At 31.5% G+C, this 27,995-nt stretch overlaps 2 protein-coding genes across 2 annotated transcripts; one reads left to right on the top strand and one right to left on the bottom strand.

Moving 5' to 3' along the window:
• Positions 1–44: 44 nt before the first annotated feature.
• Positions 45–5,362, bottom strand: LOC141611220 (pseudouridine kinase). Its single transcript, XM_074429703.1, has 8 exons — positions 5,075–5,362; positions 3,736–3,838; positions 3,334–3,381; positions 2,836–2,933; positions 2,582–2,696; positions 1,660–1,742; positions 915–1,470; positions 45–338 (listed from the first exon to the last, which is right to left on the bottom strand). Exons 1-8 carry the CDS (start codon positions 5,189–5,191, stop codon positions 280–282), a joined length of 1,179 nt encoding a protein of 392 aa, XP_074285804.1. The 5' UTR covers positions 5,192–5,362; the 3' UTR covers positions 45–279.
• A 5,041-nt stretch (positions 5,363–10,403) lies between these two features.
• LOC141611219 (thioredoxin M3, chloroplastic-like) lies at positions 10,404–14,389 on the top strand. Its single transcript, XM_074429702.1, has 4 exons — positions 10,404–10,487; positions 11,587–11,635; positions 13,568–13,797; positions 13,870–14,389. The coding sequence occupies exons 3-4, from the start codon at positions 13,587–13,589 to the stop codon at positions 14,187–14,189; spliced, it is 531 nt and encodes a 176-aa protein (XP_074285803.1). The 5' UTR covers positions 10,404–10,487; positions 11,587–11,635; positions 13,568–13,586; the 3' UTR covers positions 14,190–14,389.
• Positions 14,390–27,995: the final 13,606 nt, after the last annotated feature.

The raw sequence follows: 27,995 nt of genomic DNA, 5'->3' as shown, positions 1-27,995 counted from the left end.
CAATTTTAAAGGCAAAATACATACAGAAATTCTGTACGAAACAATTTTTTTTTTAAAATTATCAATGATTAATTTATTACTCATCAACACATACCTAAGACACTTTCTGATCATATGCAGTCATCAATTAAACATACTTCAATAAGGATTGACAGAAACATATACTAATCCCATAATCTCATTCCAGTACAACACATTGAAGAGAAAAACCGCCAAACAGGATGCATGGCACCCACGACATCATTTGCTTTGTTGCTGATCATCTGCAAAGACGAGAACTCATAATCTGGATTCCAAAAATAAGATTTTGGCAGCATTGTACACATTTCCCGCGTTGGCTGCAGTAGCATAGCTTGCACCAGTTAGTATATCCTTAATAGCAGCAGCCAGCAAAAGTAGACAATAAACAGCAGGAACAATTTAATCGTCTCCCATATGCGTTAGCATATTAAGATGCATAATTCACAGAGAATATGTCGTTTAGGCATACGTGAAAGAATATGAGATTTATGCAAACCCAAGCTAAGAAAAACAACGGTGGCATGTAAGTCGTAATTTTAATGCATTTCCGTAAGCTTATATAGGTTGGATCTCAAATCACCCTGTAAAAGCAAGACTACCAAGTACAAAGGTTTAACGCAAATTCTTATTTCAGACGGGCTGTTTTCCCATCTGAATATTAAGATGCATAATCACCCTGTCAAAGCAAGACCACAAAATGTTATAACTAAGAGGTGTCATTTTTTACCCTGAAAATGATGTGAAAAATAATGGTAACATGTTATCATAAAATAACAACATTTTATTGTAAAATGACATGTTGCACGTCTTATTTCAGACGGGAAACAGCCGTCTGAAGTAAGACGCGCTGAAGGTTTAATGATAGGGGTTTGACTTATCAGCTTAGCAAATACCTGCAATATCGGCCAAATCATATTTTTCAGGGACATTGTACTTCACCTCAATGGCGGCCTTTGCTGAAGCAATACCAACCGATACACTCTGCATAATGTTTAAACCAGAACACAAAGATGCAATCACCCCACCAACTAAACAATCTCCAGCACCACTGACTCTTCCAACCAACGCGGGAAGTGCAGGGAAATGTATTACCAAAAGTTGAGAGCCCCCTTTGTATGGCGTGGAGTACGAATATTCTTCTGCAGGACACCTACTGCTAACCATGTCAAAGAGCTCTTTCTTTCCATCAAAACATGTGTTTTTTAAGCATTCTCTTAAACAAGACGGCCCGCTTTGAGAGCATAGGATCGCCCCATCAGGCCCAAGCGTCACTAAAACGTATTTGATACCTTTTTGCAACAAGACTAAGATTGCTGGTTTCAGCTCTTTGAACAATGCTTCAATTGAAGCGCCTGTTTTGTCTTTCTGAATCGGGTAAAAGGAATCTTCACGAGTCAAAGCATTTGCCATTGCAATAAGTTCATGTTCATTGGGAGAAGCAAAAGTTATCTGAAGCGTAAAAGAGAGAGAGACAAAATAACACATTCAAATAAACATGGCTCAAACCATCACGAGATAATTAATCACAATCTTTCATCTTAACTTCGGTTTAATTTTATTTTAAACATTTGTCCCTCAACTCTAATAGATAAAGAAATTTTTATGCATACAACAAATTTATAAAGAGTAGAGACTCACATGGCTGGCAATTGAGGCGATTCTTTTAGATTTTGCAACTGAAACAGGCTCAAACCACACAGGAACATCCAAATCAGCTGCCACTGAATTGCAGAAGTTACGTAAGTACCGAGGAATTATGATGCTATCAAGACAAAAGGGGACTAGAACGAATATAAAAATTCAAAACTACAGCATTAAGGCTACCTTGGTAAATATAATCCCATAGATAATTGCAAGGAAAAAAAGCTTCCCTATCTCACTTAAAATCCGTCAACGTTCCACGGGTCCTTTAAACAAATAACTTAAAATTAAGTACAGCTACAGAACTTTGCGTATTAGATGTCAGTCATGTCGCTAAGTAATTATACTACAATAAAGTGGCCGTTTTATACGAGATTGCAAGCCAGGAAGTGAGACTTGGGAAGGAAAACGGAGAAATGAAACAAGCAAAACAACAACATTAACCCAGTGCCTCAATGGCTCTTGCAAATTGCGGGGTAAGGGTAAGGGAGGGTCAGATTTACGCAACCTTATCCCTGTGTTAGCAACACAAAGAGGTGGTTTTCAAAAGACTCAAGATGAGAATTTCGTTGAGAACTACAACAACGGACTACTACTTCACAATAGAAAGAAGTGCAACCACATTAGTAAGGCCATTTTACTTTATTCCACCACAATCCACAACCAAAGACTAATGAAACAAGCAGTCATGAAGAATCAAACGGCCCTCAAATTGTGTGTCTGTTAATCAGCGCGGCCGGAATGCAAAAAGGTAATTCTGTCACCAGGTCAATTAGTAACACGGGACTATTCGAATTCTCCAGAAAGAAACCAAATTTCACCAAACTCAAAGCTAATGCTTGTTAAAGAAGGTTCATTATCATGGCAATGCTTAAAATGAGCATGTAGAAGAAAATAAGAAAGAAAAAAGGCAGCTTACTTTGGCACGAAGCTTGCAGGGCTTCAGGGGTTAAATTAGCATCAACCATCACCAAGGGCGCAGAGTATACATTAGATGTAAACTGCCGAATCCACTGAGGAGTAACATGTTTCTCCTGAGTAAAATGAACCAAAACACATCAGCTACTGAAGATTTGGCCTACTTACTTTTAGACTACGTTGACTGGATTGGCTATGTTACAAATAGACATACACATATCAAGACAGTCACAAATGGAGAATCCGCTTACTCACAATTGATTCCACGCTAGCAATACCTGCGATCAACTCTCCATCAGTGTCAAATACATTGCTCACAGAAGCCGTTGTGATATTTGAGCCCTGTTGAATACCTATGAATTAAGAACATAAGAGCTCGCCAAGATTTCAAGAAACATTACTAAGATCTAGCTTCCCAAAGCACTAATTAATGAATCAGAAAAGGTCAAATGTAAACACTCCTCCTTTGTGAATAGAAAAGTCAGGGTCAATAACGGAGTTGAAGGAGTCTTTATTCCGCAAACTTTGGATAAAGAAAGAAAAGATCTGATAAAACTGCCACTTACTCATAATTCGATGCAGAGTAAAGTTTGATCAGCGTTCCCAAACAAGGGCCTAAATGAAATAACCTCTATAAACACTATCCAAGACAAGAGCCCCATGGAAGGCATCAGTTAGCCACTTAGCAAGGACGACTCAATGATATGATACACGACTTCACGGTAATCTTCTATTTTCAACAAAAGAAAATACCTGCTACTGGTAGGCCAGTAGATTTCCACTGTTGTAACAGTATATCTCCTGTTCAGCAGACAAAAGTTGTAAGTTTTGGCAGGACAAGCTAAAAGAATGTGAATGATCATTGAGATCATTCACACGTAATATGACCAGCTAATGCACAATAAGCTTCTCCGTACTAGTTAATTCTTTGGAAAGCAAAATCTCACACAAATGAACACAGGTTCTCTAGATGCAGACAAAATTTAATTTACACAATCCATGGTATCAGAATTTTGCATGCCAACAACTCGGAAAAACAGCAATTAGCTCCAAGAAATTATACAGGCGGAGAGATTAAATGCAAGGACTGTTTTCATATTTGAAAGACTGAGACAATTAAAAGCGCCGTTTTCAGTTGATTAAGCATTAACACACCTGGCAAGTCGCATCCCAAAGCACTGATCATGAAAGATTTAGTACCAAGTTTGGACAGGCACTCTGCAATATTTCTTGCCACACCTCCAGGAATAAACTCATTCTACAACGGCAACAAAATGCAGTGTTTAGAGTAGTTCAAATAGCCGCTCCAATTTCTTCAGCAACGAGGTCACAAAAAACCGCATTACTCCAGCCTCAGTAAGAAAGTGAGCATAAACAATGCTTAAAGTGAAGAATGTTTACAAGATGAAATATTTTCTCCATTTTTCCAAAAAGCATACAACTACGAACATAATTCATTTCAACTCCACAAAATTTCACTTTCTAAGAAAATGTCATGCAAGATAGCCCTTTAATTCTACTCTATCCTTGACACGATCACAAATTAGCAAGAGACCGTCACACCGAATAAATCTCCGATCTTTTTTCTAGCCACTATATAATGCATTACTAGTTTGCCTCTTTACGACAAATCTTGGTTCCACCACTAAATACACAAAAAGTACATTACTCCCTCCGTACCAGACCGATGGTAACATTTACCTAATACGGCCGTACCACACCAATGGTAACATTCCTTATTTGGCCCACAACATTACCAAGTTATCCTTATACCCATTTGATATTTACACAAAATGTCATTATATACCCCACCCACCAACTCACAATTAAACCCACAATTACATACCCCACCTATTCTCTTCCCTCTTTACCCCTGCTTTTACCCTCTTTTCTTAAAAACCTCATTTTTTACCACGTTACCATTTGTATGGTACGGAGGGAGTACATTATTACAATTACAATTCATAATTCAGCTATAGATTCAGGCAAAGAGACAGTCACACTGTATAGTGTATACATTTCCCTGATCAGATGACAAACTGGCAAGAGACAGTCACCCACTATACAAATTTTCCAATCTTTTTCCTAGATCACTCTAATACATTACTCGTTTACCACTTATAAATATCGCCCCTTAACTACAAATCCTGGTTTCGCCAATGAATTCATAATCCAGCAGGCAAAAGACAGTCTCAATACATTTCCCTGATCAGATGACAAACTGACAAGAGACAGTCACACTATATAAAATTCCCATCTTTTTTCTAGATCCCCCTAATGCATTTTACTAGTTCGTCCGTAACTACAAATCCCAGTTCCGCCACTGAATATGCACAACATATAATACTACAATTACAATTCAAGGTTCAGGTAATAGATTCATGGTAATAACAGATTAAAAGATGATGAAAGTAAAGAATAAATAAAGGGCAGTTGCAAAATTTACCCATTAAAATAAAAGGGTGAATAAAATAATGTAAAAGAAAGAGAGAACCTTTCCAGGAGTAGTAGTTTTTAAAGAAAGAGGAGTGGAAGCAATAGAATGAATGTCCAACACCATGCCTCCTATCACCACTGGTATTCCATTTTTATTCTTCGCTTCTCTCCCCATCAAATTAAAATTTATGGAGATTTAAATACAATGAATGATTTATACTTGTATAAGGCAACAGGGATGAAGATTTGAGTTGGGAAAAGTAAAACCGGATTGAACTAAACTGAACTAAATTTACAGGAATCGAACCGAATCGAGTACAAAAGTTTATAGGAACTGAAATCAAGTATGGAAGAACTGGGCTTAGTGGAGATGTCAAGTGATCTATGGCCTATGTGGGTTAACTTTGAGTCTTTGGCTTGGCTAGGTTTAATTAATCGGTCGGTTTTATATGAGTCCGTTTGTAAAAATAAGTCATTAGTTTATTTTAAAATGGGTTGTGATGTTTTACATATGCGACAAATAGTGTAATATGGAGTACAAAATATATTATACATATAAAATAAAATAAATGTTTTGCTTTTAAATTTTTAACCTAAGTGAATGCATGATTAATTTAGACTTTAAACCAAGATACAAATATTTATTATTATCATTTATTATCGCACCAAAAAAAATTGTTAACAGTTATCACTTAATATAGATCATCATATAAAGGTATGGCTATGGATAACACTATAACAGTGAATATATGAGAAAAAGGATTGTACATCGGATGTACTACATCATACTTAATGATTTTTTTGAGTTTTTGTGTATTTTTTTCGAGTACTATAGAGTTTATAAATTACATTTTAGTTTTATGATGTCAAAAATCAAATTTTTTTGAGCTTATAAGTAATTTTTTTGAGTTATAATGTAACTTTTGAGATTAAAATTTAAGTAAATAAACTCAAAAACTTTAAAATAAAACTCAAAAATTTTAGATTAAAACTCAAAAACTTTATCTTAATACTAAAAAACTATACCATCTGATGTAGTACATCAGATGAATAATCCACTTACTGGGTTTGAACCCGTCAACATTAAAATTACTTTTACAAACTTGTGAGGCTCCCTTTAAAAACAAAAAAAAATCAGCCAATTTAAACAAGTAAAGTTATAAAAATGGTAATCATGACTCGTGTTTGATTTCAGTCGAGTTTGATTTCAGTTATAAAAATTACTTTTACAAAGGCTACCTAAACCATTTAATTTTATTTCAAATGACATTTTATAATACATTACTTCGTACAATATTACTATAACTATATCTATACAATATTGTTAAAAGGCTTCTAAAAGCATTACATTTAATTCTATGTGGCATACTCATTAAATTTTATTCTATGTTGCATTTTCATAATTTTTAAATTTGTATTGATTAATAAATTTACTAAAATTTCTTACAAAAGTGACATCATATATTTTGTAACATATAAGTTAAAGTAAATCAAAGTAAAAGATTTTTAAAAGCATTAAATTTAATTCCATGTGGTATAATCATTAAATTTCAATCTATGTTGCATTTTTATAATTTTTAAATTTGTATTGATTATTAAATTTACAAAAATTCCTCACAAAAGTGTCATCATACATTTTTGTAACATATAAGTTAAAATAAATAAAGGGATATTATCATTATTCTTAAATTAATTGTATACATTAAATCTTTCTTGTGTTAAAAAAAATTTCAAAAGTGATGTGATTTATACAAATTCACTTACAAATTTCATAATTGTAACATATAAGCTAAACCAAATCGAAGGATATTAGCATTATTCTTAAATTAATTTTATACATTAAATATTTCATGAGTTAAAAAAAAATTCAAAAGTAATGAAATCTAGACAAATTCACAAATAAAATTTAACATTTTAATTAAAGTTTTTGTAATAAAACCTGTTAATGAATTGATTAAAAGTTCTTCATACTTATTTTTTTAATTTATAAATTTGATTAAGTGTTTGTTGGAAGTGTTGTATTTTTTTTATATAAATTGTTATACTTTACTTTCCTAAAATTAAAACCTTTTTAATTAAAAATAAAAATAATTTTGTAGTTTAATAACATTCCTAAAAGTAAAAGTTTGACATTTTACTTCAACTACTATTTAAAAACAAGGCAATTGAAAAACTACGACATTTTTCACATTAGTCCAATTTACTTATTATGTGAAAAACTATTCACGCGTCTAAAAACAAGGCAATTGAACACCCACAATTTTCATTAACCTTTTTCCTAATTAATTTACCTCTTAAGGTCCTCATAATCAGTTATCTTATTTATTAATACTCATAACTCACAAAATAAATGAAAAGGAATATGAAAAATGAGAATCAATGGTTGTATAGTCTTATTTAATAATACTCATAACTCACAAAATAAATGAAGAGTAAAATGAAAAGTTTAAAGCTAATGGTTGTATAATGTATATAAAACTAATAGTTTCCATTCACTAATCCTCCGTTTAATATTCATTGATCATAAATTTTCAAATTACATACTATATTTCATTGTTGAATATTATATTTGATTATGGTGAGTATGAACGTATGGTATATAAAAATGAATTAACATCTCTTATATGAAATTGTTATTGTTGTTGTTTTGTAGTATGATAAAGTATTTTAATTTTTTATGTTATTCGTTCTTATGAATCGTTTGCTTTATATTGGAATTTATACTTTTCATCTGGATTAATTTAAATGGCCTTCATGTGAGAATATTTCGATTCTTTTGTTAAATCTTCGTCATGTTGATGTATTCTCTTTGATCAATAAAACATGTGTATCAACTCTACAACATCATCAAAGGCACGTGAATGTAGATATGGTAGAGCCTCATGCAAGTAGTTTGAAGAAAGAAGATAATCAAAAGGCACAAGACTAAGGCGAAAACTAAAGATAAAACTTAAGGTATAAACTAATAAATAATTGATGTATCGTTTTATTAGTAGATAAAGACAAAAAAATGTACTTTGTGTCAAATGACAATGAGTTATAAAGTTTGTATAACAGATTTTGTATAACAGATTTTGTATAACTATTTTGTTCATATTAGGGTAATTGTTTTTCACTTTCTCATATTTAATTTCGTAGATCAAACTATTTATGTTTCAAACACAATGTGTAATTATTGTCTTGTACTACTATACTACTATATCTTGATTTGTGCAAGAATTTATTGTACATTTAGTTCAATTAAACATTATTATTCACTTTTGAATATTAAGAAGCACATCTAAATTTTAATAAGAAAACTTATATTTATCCCGTGCATTGCACATGTAACAAAATGAATATACAATCAAAAGGCTACCTAAATCATTTAATTTTAATTCACATAACCTTTTTATAATCCATTCATTCATAAATTATTATCCTTATTATTACTATTATTGTTACTATTTTTTTTACTATTACTATTACTATTATTATTATTATTATTATTATTATTATTATTATTATTATCTATACAATAACATATAAATGATATTTTGAGCAAATCCTTAAGTATCAAGTGACATCATCTTACTCTAACTAAGTGATCATTTAAGAACTTTTATAAATTTTCAAACATAAATATGCACTAAATTTTTCATAACCACTAATGTAACTAAAAAGACAAAAAAAATAAAAAAGATAAATATGCACTAAATTTTTCATAACTACATGAGTAATGATTTGGGTAACTATAAAGACAAAATATAAAAATTGGTTAAATAAATGACTATGTAAGAACCTTAAAAAACTCTCTAAGAAAATATGCATTAAATTGTTCATTACTCCATTATCGTTAATGATCTTGGCAACTAAAAAGACAAAAAATAAAAATTGGTTAAATTAACTCATTAAAATGATGTTTACATCAACTCATTATAATTCATTAAAGTTTAATTTCAATAACTCTCATTATCATTAGCACTAGAAAGGTTTATTTAAATCAATTATAACCGATAACTCAAGAGATATATCAATAAAAGTCATATAATCCAAGATTATATATAAGACCACAAAAAGGCGGGGGGGCTTCCATTCACCAATAATTTTTTATTTGCATACTTTTATTTAGTCTTTTACACTCTATTTAATTGGATTCTAATTTATTTTTATTTATTTTCAGAGTTACTTACCAAGGATCTAAACGTGAAATGTCGAGGTATAAACAATTAATATTTTATTCTTTTTTACTTTTATTTCACATATACCAAGTATTTTTGTTTCGCTTAAGTAAGTTTAATTTAGTGATTACAATGCTCGAATATTAAAATGGAATACTAACTTAGGGGTTGTCATTAAGACAAATCAAACCATCATACAGATTTAGGAGTTTTGGTGTCATTACTCATTACATAGTTTTGACTCATATCACAAAATTTCAAAATACCCTAATTATAATAAATCTCCAAGTAAAAAAGAAAGTAAAGAAAAAGCCGAAAAACACTTTCACGAACAATACACCAATAACAAAACAACAAAAAAAAGTCAAACCCGTGATTTTCACGGGTCACAAAACTAGTTTAGACTTTAAACCAAGATACAAATATTTATTATTATCATTTATTATCGCACCAAAAAAAATTGTTAACAGTTATCACTTAATATAGATCATCATATAAAGGTATGGCTATGGATAACACTATAAGAGTGAATATATGAGAAAAAGGATTGTACATCGGATGTACTACATCATACTTAATGATTTTTTTGAGTTTTTGTGTATTTTTTTCGAGTACTATAGAGTTTATAAATTACATTTTAGTTTTATGATGTCAAAAATCAAATTTTTTTGAGCTTATAAGTAATTTTTTTGAGTTATAATGTAACTTTTGAGATTAAAATTTAAGTAAATAAACTCAAAAACTTTAAAATAAAACTCAAAAATTTTAGATTAAAACTCAAAAACTTTATCTTAATACTAAAAAACTATACCATCTGATGTAGTACATCAGATGAATAATCCACTTACTGGGTTTGAACCCGTCAACATTAAAATTACTTTTACAAACTTGTGAGGCTCCCTTTAAAAACAAAAAAAAATCAGCCAATTTAAACAAGTAAAGTTATAAAAATGGTAATCATGACTCGTGTTTGATTTCAGTCGAGTCGTCAACACCACATTCGTCTTTGCGACTCTAGAAATACCGAAAATAAAAATTACTGTAATGATTTTCACCCAATTTATACTTGTCCTTTGTGAGTTTGTGATGTGGATAAGTTGTAAAACGAGACGTACTACTGGTATACGTCTTTTACGTCAGTCAGTCAGGTAGATCTTGGAAGCATTATCAATTTGATCATAAGTCTCTCCACTAAATCAAGTTAATAAAACGCACTACATTTATTAAAGTCCAATACTTTCCAAACTCATATACTTCCATTTCTCTGTTACTTTCTTTACTCTGATCACACTACTGGATTACCTGTAAAAGGTATGTTCAACTCCTGATTATTACTCTCTCGTTTCGATTATTTGTTTCCCTTTTATAGTGTTTGCGAGTGGTATTTTGATTAAAGTAGACCCATGTATCATAATTAACTTATGATTAAGAAATGATCATATTAGTGAAATCTTGTGTATTTTTCATGATTATGTGGCTTGTTTATTCAGATTTAGAATGGCAGGGGGGAAAATTGAACTGGGTTTTGTCAAAGTTTGATTCTTGATTTAGAAATTTTAAGTATATAGGAAGTTTTGAGTGATTGTGCTTACATTTTGATTGGAAAATGGAAATATTGGTTTTGAAGATCATTTATTTAGGTTGAGTAATTGTGCTTATATTTTGATTTGAAAATGGAAATATTGGTTTTGAAGATCATTTATTTAGGTTGAGTGTGAGTAATTCTGTGTATAATTGATTTGATTTCAGGAAACTGTTGTATATTTTCTGTAATTTAGAGGGAAGTATGGAGATTTAATTTCTGATTAACTTGAAGTTCTAAATAAAATTAATTAACTTGGATGATCTAGTTTCTTACTATAACTTTGATGATCTAGTTTTTGGTTGATTTGGACCTGACTGCTAGATAGATAGAAGGTGATTGACGATTCTCAAATTTGCGGTTGCTGAACTTGGTGGATTAATGCTTCTGTTTAGTGGAGAAATAGGAACATACATTGGATGTATTACCTCCGACATCTTTTGTTTTTGAGCTTATGTATATTTTTTTGAGTTTTTAAAGTGTATAAGTTTCATTTTAATTTTTGCTATCAAAACTTAATGTTTTTGAGTTATATATTGTAATTTTTTGAGCTTAATGTTCTAAGTTAATGAACTCAGAAATTTTATAGTAGTAAACTGTAAAAGCTCATAATTTTTGAAACAAAACTCGAAAACTTTATTATAATGCTCAGAAACTACACAATTGGTGGTAATACATCGGATGTATAATCCACGTACTGTGTTTAGTGCGTAGTTTATGAAGTGTGTCTGAACTTTTTAGTGAACTGTCAACTGTTAATATATGGAAACATTCACTTCTTGTTTCACTGCTGTACTGGGTAGATTTTACTGACAGTCATGTACACAGTTCTTACTTCGTGTAGGCGACAACAGCGGTGCACAATTCACGAGTTAAGGTTTGGCTTTTGTGAGTTTTTAGGATATCTAATGTTATTGCCACAGTAACAGCATTGTTGTTTACAAGATGGTTTTTGTAAGTTTTTGGATATGGCACAATCATGATGGTTTGTGCGCGTTTGGTTGATTGAAAAGATGATTTCTTGATTTGTAGTGTGTGTGAAATTGTGAATGTACCTAAAATTGATTGAACTGGTGTCTTGTAAGGAGTTGACTTTTACTTCGACTAGACGTTCTGAGTCGTTTACATTTACTATATACAGTTATCTAACTGCTGAATGATACTTGTAAAGAGTTCACTTTTTGTTGGAACTTAGCAGGAAATTCTGAGTAATATAAGTATATTCAGAAGACACTCACAAAGTGCCCTTGTTAACATTGGTTTTGAGTCAAATGCATGGCTGTGTGTGTAATTAAGCGTGAAATTTCTCTCTCTCGTGTTGACTATTGACTATTGCTTTGCGTTATGAACAATTTCTGAAGATAACAAAAGTAGCTCAGTATCACGACTTTCGATAATCATATACTCCCTCCAATTCGCCATTTTCTTCCCTATTTCCTTATTTGGTTATTCAGGTTTTCTTCCCTATTTCCTTATTTGGACATAAATTATCTCTAAATGGACTGTTATACCCCCGTCCCAATCTCATCTTCTCAACCCACTGTCATTTACATAACTCACATCCATCAACAACTACACCTCACATCCGCCACCCACTGCCACCGCTACCCCGCCGCTACCCTTATTACGCCCCCCACCAACAGTATCACAACCACATATACCCCTCCCTCCACCGAAAAACGGATCCCAATCTCAAATTTCCCACTCATTATCACCATTGATATGATGATATCCCTTCCCCTTCCCCTGACAATACTCCTACATAAGAGTATAACACCCACACCATCAATTTTCGCCATTGATTCCAGCAGCTACTCCCCCACCAACACACACAACCACTCTATTCTCCCCCAACACCCTTGAACGTCACCTCTGGGAAACAAACATCCAACAAAGAGGTGAGGAGATCGTATGCTTTTCATTGTCCTAGATGGCGAAGCCGTCATAGAAAGACGATGCCTTCTTTTGTCGTATTCTGGGGCGATGGGCTGGATTTGTGGCGTATGCGGCTACGTTGGTGTTGTTAGCGGTAGTATTTGGGCTGTTTAAGTGGTGGTTAGGGACGGGTGGTGGTGAATTAAGGGTTTGTTGGTGGTTGTTGGGGTTGTATTTTAGACTTTCAGGGGATATCCGATGACACATGTTTGGTGATGGGTGAGAAAGTGGGGTAATATGAGGGCAAATAGGTAAATTTGCCACCTTTCTTAATTTTTGGCCCTCAAAACAAAGGGAAGTAAATAGGGGATTGGAGGGAGTAACTTCTTGAATCGTTGTGGTGTGAATACTGAATAGTGATTCTTTTGGGCCATTCACAATCAAGTAGGGGAGTAAGACTATGTACTGGTCTGTTTGTACTTGTTTAGCCCTCATTATCGCTAAAGTTGAAATCTTTTGCGAAATAGAACTTGCAATTTTGTCACACTCTATAGTCGCTGTTTTGTTATTGACAGCTATGTTATTCCGACTCAACTGCAAGTGTCAGACACAACACTGCATCAATGGTCAAACAGGGCTATTATTGTGAGGAAATTTTATTTTTGGACCGATTACGAAGTTTTGAATGTCGTGTCAGACATGCTACATGCTGTCAAAATATCGACTGATAGTCCTTTTATACGCCAATCAGCCTTTTCAGTTTGGAGGTAGAAGTGTTTATTCCAACTGCCAACCCGAGTACTCACAGATTGTCTCACAAGTCACAAAAGTGATGTGTTTTATTTTGCAAGTGAATTTGTAGCCTAGAAGTGATATTTTGTTTTTTGTGCCATAACTTTTGAATTCGAGAATAATCGAGTTCACTTCATTTCAGGATTGACCATCATTCGTTAATGGCTTCATCAACCTTAATCCCCCTCAAATCATATTCAAATTGTTTCGATAGCTTTCAGCAAACCAAATGCATTTACCAAGTTGGATTTGGAGATAGAGAAGTAATACCAACCACAGCCCTGTCTCTCCCTTCTCTGCACAGGCGAAATCACAAAGGGCGTCTCAGAGCATCTCAACCCCCTACAGTCATTAGTGCCCACCAATCCAAGTGTGAGTATATTTATCTTTTCTCGACTTATTATTGACTTACACTCGAAAAACTGAAATCCATGTGGGGTACAGCTGCAAGAGTGACGTGGAAATCATGGGACGACCTGGTGCTCAAGAACGAGACTCCAGTCCTTGTCGAATTCTACGCTAGCTGGTGTGGGCCCTGCCAGATGGTTCACCGAGTGATTGATGAGATAGCCGAGGAATACAAGGGAAAACTGAAATGCTATGTTTTGAATACCGACACTGATATGGCAGCAGCAGAGGAATACGATATCAGAGCAGTTCCTGTCGTGCTGCTCTTCAAGAATGGTAAGAAGCATGATTATATCGCGGGAACAATGCCTAAGGACTTCTACATCGCTGCCATCGACAGGGTGCTCGCTTCTTAACTACACCTCAATTGATCGACATTATTTGATGAACATCGTGTATTCTTATGTTAATATTGGTGTCTCCGCGACTTTCACCACTGCTGTTAGCCTGTTAGTGAGGCAGACTTATTGTGCAGCTCATTTACATGCTTCAATAGACTTTTGCGTGTGTTGTTTATTTACGCTAACTACTCGATAATGGAGTCGACAAATTAAGTTCATATGATCATGCACCTATTACTCAAATTCGCGAATTCTCATTTGAGACGAGCCCATGTGACGAGTTGACAAACTTTTTTTAGGAAGAAAGGAGTTAAATATTTTTTTAATTAATGAAAAAAAAAAGTAATCTCGGTAGATTGATAATGAATTAATGATGCCATAATTGGAAAAAAAATTTATCTCTACCTAAAACTATATCTATAAAATATAAATAAAAGACTACCCTAAAATGACAAATAAACGTCATCTAGACAAAGATACGTAGGATCCAAAAAGTCACCTAGATTAAAATTTAATGCGACGTGGCATATTAAATGTGATGTTGCATATTTTTAATGTGACATGGCGAATTAATGTGACATGGATTATCAATTTATTATTACATGACATTAATTTAAATCATTTATCTATAAATTAATTTAATTCACTTATATCTATAATATTAAAGGATATTATTATTATTCTTAAATTAATTTTGTATATTAAATATATTGTCTTCCAAAATTTATATAACCCTTACAAATTTACATCAAACTTCATAATTTATAATTAATATTGACATTTTAATTGAAATTTTTGTAATAAAACATGTTAATAAATTTCATAATTTATAATTAAAATTGAATTTTTAATTGAATTTTTGTAATAAAACATGTTAAGGAATTAATTAAACCTCTTCATATTACTAAACACTCACCATTATTAACATTTTCCTATTTAATTCATTGTTTTTAAAATTTTTGTAATAAAACCTGTTAATAAATTAATTAAACCTCTTCATATTACTGAACACCCACTATTATTAACATTTTCCAATTTATTTATTTTTTAATTAAACATGGTAATAAATTGATTAAAACTCTTCATAATACTTAACACACACCAAATTAATTAAAAGTTTTTCCTATTTAATTAATTTTTGTAATATAATATGTTAATAATTTTATTAAAACTCCTTATATTACTTAACACCCATAGTCTTCATTCATTTTGTCCTATTTAATTCATCTCTTGAGGTCCTCGGCAATCAATTATCTAATTTAATAATACCACAAAATAAATTAAAAATTAAATTAAAATATGAGAATTTATGGTTGTGTAATGACTATAAAACTTACAATACCTATAATAGTTTCTATTCACTTTATTTATTTAAAATATGCCCATTTGTCATGAGTTGTTGTTGTTGTTGTTGTTGTTGTTGTGTCCCATAAAGTATATTTTAATTTGGTATGTTGTTGGTTTTATGAATCGTTTGCTTTATATTTGAATTCATGTTTTCCAGTTGGTTTAATTTAATGACTTACATGTGACAATGTTTTGATTCGTTTGTCAAGTTTTTGCCAGGTTGATGTTTTATCTTTTGGTCAATGTATTTTTTATATAACTTTAAAGCACCATGAAACGTATGTGAATGCAGATAATGTGGGAAATTATCTGTATACTTCCCTTAAACTAGAAAGATTATAACGAATTTAACAATGATGATCAATGGTCATAAACAAAATACATAAACAAAGTATAAAGGATTCAGAATTAACCTTCGGTCCTAGCAAAATTGGCCTAAGAACAATATAAAAATTGATATTGGTTAGGTCAAGAAAAAGAATTAGGGTAGAATAAACATCTCCCTTTCTTTCTTATACTGGCCGAAATAAGGAGTATTATGTGTTGAATTGTCATCTAGTGAGGATCGAACCCATGACCTCTTGGTATGTGTACCCTCACTATTACCACTATGACACATTCATCTTGTTGATATTAAATATAACTGATTATATTTAATTTTAATTAATGATTAATTCGTCCAAGCTAACATTACATATATTTAATTAAATATAACTTATTATATTTAATTTACGAATTGACAGTTAATTCGTCATAACTAATATTATTTAATTTTCATTAAATAATTATCTCATCAACACATTGACTAACTATTTAGTCATATTGGGCATCAGTATGATTATATTTCTATAACCACATTTCTCAAACACATCCTATAGGTGTGACCTTTAGGGACCAGTTGATCACCGCCATCTGTATGATAATAACATCAAACTTTCTAGCAAGCCAACCGTTATTAGGTAAACGTTAATCAACTGATTAAATATACGAAGTATACCCTTGTGAACCTATAAGAGATTTATAAATGTTATCACACTAATTTGTGGAGGACACAAGCTCCAACAGATAAGACAAACCATGATATGGGTAATCTGAAGAGGGGAGAAATACAAAAGACATGAAACTGAGGTAAATTAAAGGTAAAAAAACATAAGGTAGAAACTGATAAGTAATGGATTATTGTTGATCTCAAAATAGAAGTCGTATAATACTTCTTTTAATTTGTTATTAAACGTATATTATGGTGTAATTTTACTATTATACTTTCATGATCAACCTATTTGAATTTGTATTTTTGTATTCACGAGTATAATCATCTCTAACGTATATTTTTCTTTTTCATTTTATATGAACTATTATCAAGGCATGTAATAAAAGGAAGCGAGAGTGAACTTTCGGGTAAATATTAAATAGTATGATTTTTAAATTCTACTTCGTATGTTTTTAAGTTTATGTTTTTTTTTGTCAAATCAGGAATAATACATAAAACTTACTCTCATAATTTCCTTAAAAAAACCCCTACTCTCATAATTAATGGTAAATAAATTGTACAAATAATTGAAAGAAAAATCTTTAAATTTCACAATTTACTTTTTGATCATGACAATAATTAATCATTTTAATTATGTCACTTCCTCTTCCAATTTAAGTTTTCTCTAACTCCTACCTTTTGATTGTTTTTCTATAAATTTTACTTTACTTTTTTAAGTGGTTTATGCTTTTTTAACCATTATAAGATGATCGTAGATCTCAACATGGAGATCTTATAATATTTCTTTAAATTTGTTATTAAGCCTATATTGCTGTCTAATTTTACTATTATGCTTTCCTGATCAACCTATTTGAATTTGTATTTTTGTATTCATGAGTATAATCATCTCTACCATATATTTTTCCTTTTCATTTCATATGAACTATTATCAAGGCATGTACTAAAAGGAAGCGAAAGTGAACCTTCAGATAAATATTAAATAATATGGTTTCTAAATTCTAATCCGTATATTTTTAAGTATATGTGTTTTTTTTTTCAAAATCGGAATAGATTATTTTATAGTCTTTAATACTATTTTTATTTTTATATAGGATCGTGAACATAAGTATAACAAGAGATGGATCAAATTCTTAAAATAGTAATAAGGAACTTAAAAAATTTTATGAACCTTTTGGAATTCGGATTTAGGGAATATAGTTTTTTAGATTATTGAGCAATTGAAATGAAAATTTAATTCGTAATACATGGAGTAGATACCGACCATACCGTTGAATTGTATCTAATATTTTTCAATAGATATAATAATTGTTTTTCGGATGTAAATAATATTTGAAGCTTGCACGTGGTGATAAGACTTCAATGATATTTCTATGGGAGGGTTGATGGAGAGGTCTGGAAATAATTTGGAGATGACTATACTGAGGTATTGAGTTTACAACCTTATAAGGCGTAATTGAAGATTTTTCCATACGGAATTTATTATATACGGATGGTTTCAACTTTTAATATTTAAAAAACTCACTTTATTATATATAATGAGTCGTCTTTGTCATTGCTCCGTTGTCAAGTTTCTCAAAATTAGTAGCTACCACATTGTCACTTGCAAGATTCGATTTAAAAAAATAAACCAAAGTTGTCAAAGAAATAAGATATTAACTAACTAATTTCTATGTATTTCAAGACTGTATATTTTTAAATGGATCAACAACTAATTGCTCGAACAAATATTAACAATATGATAAAAATATCAAAACTAAAACAGATAAACCCATGAATTTCACGGGTCACAAACCTAGTATGTAGTTAAAACACTTTTTTCAACAGGTCTTGTATGCGACTCGTACGACAAGAATTAAAAACACGAATTTTCTATTGTTTAGGGCACATAAAATCTTTAAGGCGTAACTTTTTTGAGTTTTTTTTTATATGAGCGCACTTATGTCGCGTGTGAGAATCGAACTCTCAACTTCATGGTTGGAGTAAGAGAACTCTTGCAACATGAGCTAACTTTTGTTCTCATGTCCACAATAATCTTACTACTAAAGTATTCCGTAAACTTTTTTTTATTGAATTAACTTTCCTATTTATTTATCATTTTTGAACATTTTTTTTTAAAAAAAAATGTGTAGATTTACATTTTTTCGTGTATTACCTCTATTTTTACCTTTTCAAAACACTAATAATAATTATGAGAAAGAGGTATTTCTAGCTATTTAGTTGGTGGAAAATACATAGTAACATTGTTATATTTTCAAAGATCGTGATAAAAAGAAATCGAGTGAAAAGCTCTGTATGTATTTACTAATACGGTTTTTCTAACATGTGTTATAAGGCACATTAATAACCTAAATATGGAAAGATTCATAATATCTACATAGTATAAAAGCCAAGTTTTTTCTTGACTTCTGATTGACTGTTGAGTTTTTACATGTGGGTCCCCCATATTTTCTATTCTATTTAATTACTTTCTCTCGTTAACTCAATTCCTATTCTTATCTCCTATTACTATTTTAATTATTTATGTTAAAACATAAGTTAAAATGTCACAGTTTACATAAAATGTTGCAATTTACATACACTCAACGAGTCTAACATGTCAAATACCTTTAATATAATTCTAATAAAATACGGTTGTATATATATTTGATATTCAAATCTAATATTTATCAAATATTCAATATTCGAATTATCACGGTATCTATAAAATATAATTAAAAGGCTACCCTAAAATGACTAATAAACGCCACGTAGACAAAGCCATGTAGGATCCAAAAATGCCACGTAAATGCCACGTAAATGTGAGCATCAAAACTCATTGCCACGTAATTGTCTTATTTTATAGATTTAATTCATTTTTCTATAAATTAATTTAATTTATGTAACTCATACAAATTTACATCAAAATTTCATAACTTATAATCAATATTGACATTTTAATTGAACTTTTGTAATAAAAACATGTTAATAAATGTCATAATTTATAATTAAAATTGAGATTTTAATTGAAATTTTGGTAATAAAACATGTTAATAAATTAAAACTTTTCATATTACTTAACATGCACCCACTATTTTTATTAACACTTTTTCCAATTTAATTCATTTTTTTAATTAAACATTATAATAAATTGATTAAAACTCTTCATAATACTTAACACCCACCAAATTAATTAAAATTTCTTCCTATCTAATTAAGTTTTGTAATATAATATGTTAATAAATTGATTATATTTCTTTATACTACTTAATACCCATTATTTTCATTAACATTTTCCCTATTTAATTCACCTCTTGAGTTGCTCAGCAATCAATTATGTAATTTAATAATACTACAAAATAAATTAAAAATAAAATTAAAATATGGGAGTATATGGTTGTGTGATGGCTATAAAACCTATAATACCTATGATAGTTTCTATTCACAATATTTATTTAAAATCTATTGCTCATTTGCCCATGAGTTTCTAAGTTGTGGATTATATTTTATGGTTTAATTTATTTATTTGATTATAGAGAGTATATTGAGTATTATTATATATTGAGTATTGTTGTTGTTATGTCCAATAAAGTATACTTTAATTTGTTATGTTATTGGTTTTATAAATCCTTTGATTTATATTTAAATTCGTGTTTTCCATTTGGTTTAATTTCAATGATTTACATGTGACAATATTGATTCGTTTGTGAAATTTTTGTCATGTTGATGTTTTACCTTTTGGTCAATATATTTTTTATATGAATTTTAAAGCATCGTGAAATGTATGTGAATGCAGATAAGACAAAATATCACGTGGGTAATCTGAAGAGGGAAGAAATACAAAAGGCACGAAATTACTGAGGTAAAATCTATTTATACAATATAATTAAAAGGCTACTTAAAACATTTAATTTTAATTCACATGGCATTTTTATAGAGGTTAATACTAATTCATCTATATTAATTACTTCATTATTTATTTTTATAAAATATTATAAAAAGGCAAAACTATGTATTAAAAAGTTAATTATCTCCAAAATTGTCACATGCTTATAAGTACCAAAAAAAAATAAAAAAAATAGTAGTAGCAATCACTAAAAAACTAATATAAACTCTTTATTTTCCTCTCATAAATTTGGTTATTAATCTACCTATTTATTTAACTTTAATTCCATAAGATAATTAAAAAGCAAGCGATACTATCTACCATTATTATTCTGCATGTCGTATTTTAATTTCGGAAGATAAATTCTAAACCATTCTCATGTAAAGTAGATTGTGTAAAAAAATACTAATAATAATAATAAAGCAAACCTTTCACATTCCATTTCTCCTTACACCATATTTATGTCTATATTAGACTTCATAATACTGAGAAAAATCTATAACTCTATAATCTAAATAAAAAATCTATAATCTATAAATCTAATTAAAAGGCAAGCCAAACTATCTACCATAATCTATATGTCATATTTAATTACATACCATAATATCTTAAACCACTCTTGTATAAAGTAGATTTTGTAAAAAAAAAATAAAAATTATAATTATTAGTAATCAAGCAAACCTTATACATTTCATTTCTCCCTACTTCTTATTTATGTTTATATTAAATTTCATAATAATGAAAAAAATGATGCTCAAAACTCAAAAGTCATGAACCTTGATTCATATTTATACTTATATTAAATTTGATAATAATGAAAAAATGATACTCAAAAGTCATAAACGCATCCTCAATTGTTTATATATTTTTGTTGGAAGACAAAATTTATAAACCAAAATTTTTCTCATCCCTATTGTTCGTAGAACTAAATGTATCACTAATCTTCCTATGATTCTATTCCAATTAAGGTAAATGTATTAAGGTTTTAGATTATTAACTAATTTATTTCTTTTTTAGTGCAAGTTCCATTGGTATGAAGTTTTGATCACATTTTTCAACTTCATCGTATGTATTTGTTTTGTTCTCATTTAGAGTCTACCAAGATTTGTGGTGTTGACCTATTCAAAGGTTAACATACTTACATCTCCAAGACTTCATTCATATTCATTATTTCTTTCTCTATTTAAGAGGAAGTTTAACTTAACAAAGATAATATTGTATAAAACAAATTCCACTGTTTTGTTGGTTAATTCGCACTAATTACTGAGTTACTTTTTTATAGGGACGATTCATTGGAGAAAGAAGACTATATGGAGAAGTAAAATATTAGGATTGCTTAAATAACTATATATTAAAAACTAAGTGTAAGATTGACGACATTAACGTGAATGAGTAATAGTTTTTTAGTGTTTTTTTTTCAACTGTATTTTTTATTTGGGTATTTGTTGATTTTTTTTTCATCATTTTACCTTTGAAAAAATAGCACTCTTTAATTTATCGACTTTGATCTTTATGTTAACATGTCAATGCCCGTATTTTTAGTACACGATCTATCATGAATTATTCATGAGGTAATCTTTCTATGTGATTTGATATTTTATAAAGTCTCAATTACTAGAAACACTAAAAACATCACACTAAAAACAAAATATCCCGTGAAATTCCACTACAAGAAAAACTAAAACAGGCGACCGAAATTTGGCGACTGATATATTTAGTCGCCAAATTGGCGATTGATTTTCAAATTGGCGACTGAAATCAGTCGCCAAATTGGCGACTGTCTTTTTTAAAAAGGGAATCAAACTTGGCGACTGAGATTTTAAATTTGGCGACTGATTTATGTGTAGTCGCCAATTTGGCGACTGAAATTCAGTCGCCAAAATGAATTTCAGTCGCCAATTTTCTTAGTAGAAACCAGGCTGTCATTTTTAAAAAGGGAATAAATTTGGCGACCGAGTGTTTAAATTTGGCGACTGATATATGTGTAGTCGCCAAATTTGGCGATCGAATTCGATCGCCAAAATGAAATTCAGTCGCCAAAATTTTTAATAGAAATCAGCCTCTCTCATACTTTACTCTTTACGAAACAAAAAAAAAAGTCGGGAGAGCGAAACAGCGGCGACGACGACACAACCAACCAACAACACCACACAACCACCCTTCCACCGCCACATCCACCCTCTTTAATTAAGTTAGTTGTTTTTGTTTAATTTCAGTTTAATTAGTTTAATTTGTTAGATTAATTTGTAGTTAGTTTGATTAATTTGTGGTTAGTTGGTTAGATTTATTTGTAGTTAGTATGTTTGATTAATTTGTAGTTAGATTTAGTTTAATTTGTAGTTAGATTTAGTTTAATTTGTGTTTGAATTAAAAGGGAATGATTAAAGGGGTTTTTGTCTTGGTTTAGGGTTATGGGTGGGGGTGGTTCGGTGGGTGGTGGTCGGCCGGCGGTCGGCCGTGGTTGGGGTGGATCGTGGGGTGGTGTTTGGTGTTGGTAGTTAAGTGAAACCGTCTCATTATCATTAGTATTAAGCTAAGTGGAACCGTCTTAATTAATAATAATAATATTATTATTATTACCAAGTTAAGTGAAATCGTCGTATTATTATTAATATTAAGCTAAGTGAAATCGTCTTTTGCATTAATGGAATTAGCTAAGTGGAACCGTCTTTTGGATTAAGAGAAATTAGCTATTAGCTAAGTGGAACCTTCTTTAGGACTTGATTTTGATAAATTTAGTTTGATAATTCATGTTATTGATGAATTGAGGTTGAATAACCTTATTTTTTTTTGTTTTTTCTTCTCTTTTCAGGGTTGTCACCGCGCTGCTAGGCACCACCGTACGCGGTAGCTGTTGTTTCTTGTTTTCTTTTCATTTTTACTTTTACTTGATTAGGTAACCTCCTCTTACCAGTTACCTTTTAAATTTACTAATTTTAGTTCAAATTATGCTACGGACTTTAGGATAGAAACCTTTATTATGTGGTTGAATTGTGCTCTTGATTGACTTAATTAATTTAGTACTTGATTGTGTTGTTGTTTGATTTGATGTTGACTTAGTACCCGTTCAACAATTACTCATTAGGAGTAATTCTTGAATAGTCCCCATTTTGGGACTGTCTTTGTACGTTTCAAGTCATTTAGGTAGTAAACACGTACTTGTGATTTATTAATGAGGAATGAGTTTGGTGGCGATCCCTTTAATGTTCTCCGAATACATGTATATGTGGAGTAATTAGTTATTCTACATAGATGTGTATTTGGAGAACGAACGGAATTGTCGAATTTTTTCCTCATTAATAAATTACAAGTGTGTTTGCTAGTGACTTGAAACGTACATTGACGGGTTTAGGTTGGAGTGATAAGGACCCCATTCGAAGATGGATTACTTATTGACAATATTTATATATTGTTTTCATATGTTTATTGTATAATGTGGAGTATAATGTTTAAATTTTGTATGTAATATTATTGTTATTTTTTAAAAATGTTTAAATTATTGTGGGGTCTTCTTTAGATTAAAATGAAGAGATTGGAACGTTCATGGATGTATGAAGGAAGATTAGACCATTCCAATAAGAAAAGACGTCCTACCGCTAGATTTATAAAGGGTGTTAGCGAGTTTATTGAATTTGCTAAACAACAAGATGAATATGACTTGGTAGACACAAAATTTAGGTGTCCTTGTGCCAAATGCAAAAACCTGAAATACCAGCTTGACATTGTAGTAGAAGAACATCTCATTATAAACGGGTTTAAGCCAAATTATTATAATTGGATTTCACATGGAGAAGCATATTCTCCAATTCATGAACAAACTCACACCCAACAAATACAAAATGATGGAGAACCCATATAGAGAGATGGTTGTTGATGCTATGGATTCCACTATTTTTAATAGTGATGACCATACAACTATTTCTGAAGAACAACCGCCACACCCACAAGCAAAAGCCTTTCTTGACATGTTAAAAGCCTCAGAAAACCCCTTGTATGAAGGAAGCAGAATGACATTGTTACAAGCCGCTTCTAGGCTAATTACCTTGAAATGTGAGTTTAATATGCCATTTGCTGCTGTTGATGGCATTGCCTCGTTCCTTGAGGAATCTTTCCCCGATGATAATATCATGACCCGAAGTTTCTATACTACCAAAAAAGTAGTTAAAGGTGTTCAGTTACCGCATGAAAAGATTGATGCATGTCCTGAAGGATGTATGCTATTTTGGAAAGATGATGCTTTGCTTGACAAATGTAAAGATTGTGGGGCGGATAGATATGAGACAAGTGAAGGAGATACGGTTTTGGTGTTGAAAAAAGGCAACGGTAGTAAGAGGGCCAAAAAGAGTAAGAAACCAATAGCATGTCATAGATGCTTCTTACGAGAGGGAAATCCACATAGGAGGAACAAGAAAGCTTTCACAAAAGGTAAAGAGGTGCTTGATGCCCCTCCGAAACGAGTGCCTGGGGATGAGATATGGAAGACGGTATGTGATTTACCATCCCCTATTGATGGTACCGAGGAAGAATTTAAAGAATTGAAAAAGCAGAAAAACGGTTGGTTTAAAAGAAGCATTCTTTGGGACCTTCCTTATTGGAAGACAATGTTGATAAGACATAATTTGGATGTAATGCACATAGAAAAGAATTTCTTTGAGCAACTAATTGACATGATCATGGATGTAGAAGGTGAAAAATGTGATAGCATTGCTTCTAGAAAAGATTTGCAGAAATTTTGTCATCGTCCCAAATTACACATTCGCGGCGACGGGTCTAAGCCAACATCCATTTTCACTCTCGACAAAGCTAAGAGAAAGGTATTGTGTGAGTGGTTACAAAATTTGAAGTTTCCTAATGGGTATGCATCAGATTTTAGTCGATGTGTTGATCTTAAGAAGCTGAAGTTGCAAGGCTTGAAAAGTCATGATTGTCATGTATTCATGGAGCGATTATTACCCGTTGCTTTGAAACACCTTGTGCCGACAAACGTTTGGAATGCAGTTGTTGAGATTAGTTAATTCTTCCGAGATTTATGTGCCTCTTCAATATGTGTTGATGACATGATAAATCCTGGAAGAGCAAATACCACGATATTGTGTAAGCTTGAAATGATCTTTCCTCCTACATTTTTTAACTCCATGGAGCATCTACCGGTTCATTTGCCATATGAAGCCAAAGTTGGGGGACCCGTCCAATATAGGTGGATGTATCCATTTGAAAGGTAATTAAGATAATCTAGCTACTTTTAAATTAAAATTAATAATAATAACTAATCTATTTATTATATGTTAACTTTATTATTAATAAAACTCATCATTAACTTTTATAGGTTTCTTAATCATTTGAAGAAAAAAATTGGTAATAAAGTTAGGATGGAAGGTTCTATATGCAATGCTTATTTAACGGAAGAGATTGCAAACTTTTGTTCTCTTTACTTTGAAAAACATATAGAAACCAAAGCAAAAAACTTGAATGTTGAGAAACCGGATGAAGTAGACGGAAGTTTACCCGAATTTTTTCAAACTCAAGATGATGAAGGGTGTTCATCAAAGGGGCAAACAAGATATTTGGATGATAAGGAGTATAATCGTGCCCACCTTTACGTGCTATCTAATTGTGACCTCTTGGAGTCATACGAAACACAGTTTGTTAATGATTTCATTCAGAGAAATCCTAATATAAGTAAGGATGGTGTTTGGGACAAACATGAGGACCAATTTCCATCATGGTTTCAGAAACATGTAATTGAGTTGAATATTCAAGATGATTTGATAAGAAGTTTGGCTTTTGGTCCATCAAAAATGGTAAGAACGTGGAATCTATACTCGGTTAATGGGTTTAATTTTCAAACATTCAACCACGGTAAAGGTAAGGCTAGGTGCAATTGGGGGGTTACTATTTCTTCTCTTGATGACAACGAATACTATGGTATAGTTGAAGATATCTTTGAAATTAGTTATAATGGACGTGACCGAGCTCATAAAACTGTCTTATTCAAGGTTGACTGGAAGGATAATTCTGTGGCTGGAATGAGAGTACATGAACAATACAAGCTTGTAGAAGTGAATCGTACTAGAACATACTCTAAGTATGATCCATTTATACTTGTACATCAGGCTCATCAAGTGTATTTTGCTACTTATCCAAGCACAACAAATGATAGAAATCAAAATGCGTGGTGTGCAATCTTTAAGACAAAGGCACGGTCACAAGTTGATACAACTTTTTTCCAAGAAGAAAACGTTTCAAATGAAACACTTTTGTCTCCACCCGATGAAATCAACTATGAGCATGAGAATAAAGATGGTGAAGACATGGAAGAGGAAGAATATTATGATGTGGAAGAGAGACTGCCGGGGGAGGATGAGGCGGAGGAGGAGGAGAGAAGGGAAGAAGAGGAGGGGGGAAGAGGAGGTGAGGAGGAGAAGGGAGGAGGAGAAAAGGACGAGGAAGGACGAGGGGTTTGGAGAGGAAGATGATTATGATGATGATGATGACGATGACGATGATGAGGATGAGGATGAGGATGAGGATGAGGACGAGGGGTTTGGAGATGAAGATGATTAAATTGGTATAATTTTGTATTCCTCAAGAGTAAATTATTAAAATTTAGAAGTCTGAATAATTTTCATTTATCATTATTTGTGTTAATTTTTATTTGTATTACTGCAGATGGCTGGAGCAGGTCGAGGTAGGAAGCGTGGAGGCGGCTCAGGTTCTGGACAGAGTACGCGTGCGGAGTAGGAGGAGGAGTTTGTGCAGGAGGATGCGATGCAGACAGACGGTGACGGTAACGGTGAGGAGACTGGCGCTACCGACGAGCCAGTACGGGTGCCGATACGGTACACTTCGGATCATCGGATGATTCTTGAGCCGGCGGGATTATGGTAAGTTTTATTCTTTATTAGTCTACTATTTTTTTTTTTTTTTTTTTTTTTTTTTTTTTTTTGTAAAATAATAATTGTTTCTAATTTTACATGTTCAAAATAAATGCAGGTTTATGGACGATTGCGTGGTACGAGGTGTCACGAAAAGCACGAAGACTAATTTCGTGGGTCCAATTCCTACATCGTGGACACAAGCTTCTAATGCACAAAAAGAGGCGTGGTTCAATAACTTTCGGGTATATATTTTCCGTAATTCTTTGTTTTAGAAACCAAATAATTAATTTTGATAAATTTTTTAAGAACCAAGGTTATACTTTTATTTTATACTAATATGAAATTTTGTCGCTTTTTTTTGTAGCTATCATTTGCTTGGTCACCGTCTCAAGAACAGAATGTCCGTAACAGTGCGATTACGGTACTCGACGATATCGGGACGTGATCCGGAAGACGATCGGGCGCCGAAGGAACCAGAGCACATGAAAGGTATTTAATTAACTTGTTTTGTTATTTGTATTAATTAGCATATACTCTCTTATATTATAAATAATATCACTAACTTATTAATTATGATTTCATATGTGTAATTGCAGGTGACAAGTATGAAGGCTTAATAAAGCATACCAAAAGTGAAGCTTTTCAGAAGAAGTCTAAGCAAGCATCCTTCAACAAAAGAGGAGGAAAGGAAGACGGCGTGAACGAGCCTACTCATTACGCGGGTTCACGATCGTTCTGGGATA

The sequence above is a fragment of the Silene latifolia genome, chromosome 11 (genome assembly GCF_048544455.1).
Source record: "Silene latifolia isolate original U9 population chromosome 11, ASM4854445v1, whole genome shotgun sequence".
Taxonomy (NCBI): domain Eukaryota; kingdom Viridiplantae; phylum Streptophyta; class Magnoliopsida; order Caryophyllales; family Caryophyllaceae; genus Silene; species Silene latifolia.
This window is presented reverse-complemented; position numbering and strand designations above follow the sequence as displayed.

Coding starts and splice junctions, on each gene's coding strand:
- LOC141611220 (XM_074429703.1), bottom strand. CDS start 5,191: ATGGGGAGAGAAGCGAAGAATAAAAATGGAATACCAGTGGTGATAGGA. Junction 3,839..5,074: donor AAACTACTACTCCTGGAAAG/GTTCTCTCTTTC, acceptor TTGCCGTTGTAG/AATGAGTTTATTCCTGGAGG. Junction 1,743..2,581: donor CCTGCAAGCTTCGTGCCAAA/GTAAGCTGCCTT, acceptor TCTGCAATTCAG/TGGCAGCTGATTTGGATGTT.
- LOC141611219 (XM_074429702.1), top strand. CDS start 13,587: ATGGCTTCATCAACCTTAATCCCCCTCAAATCATATTCAAATTGTTTC. Junction 13,798..13,869: donor TAGTGCCCACCAATCCAAGT/GTGAGTATATTT, acceptor TGTGGGGTACAG/CTGCAAGAGTGACGTGGAAA.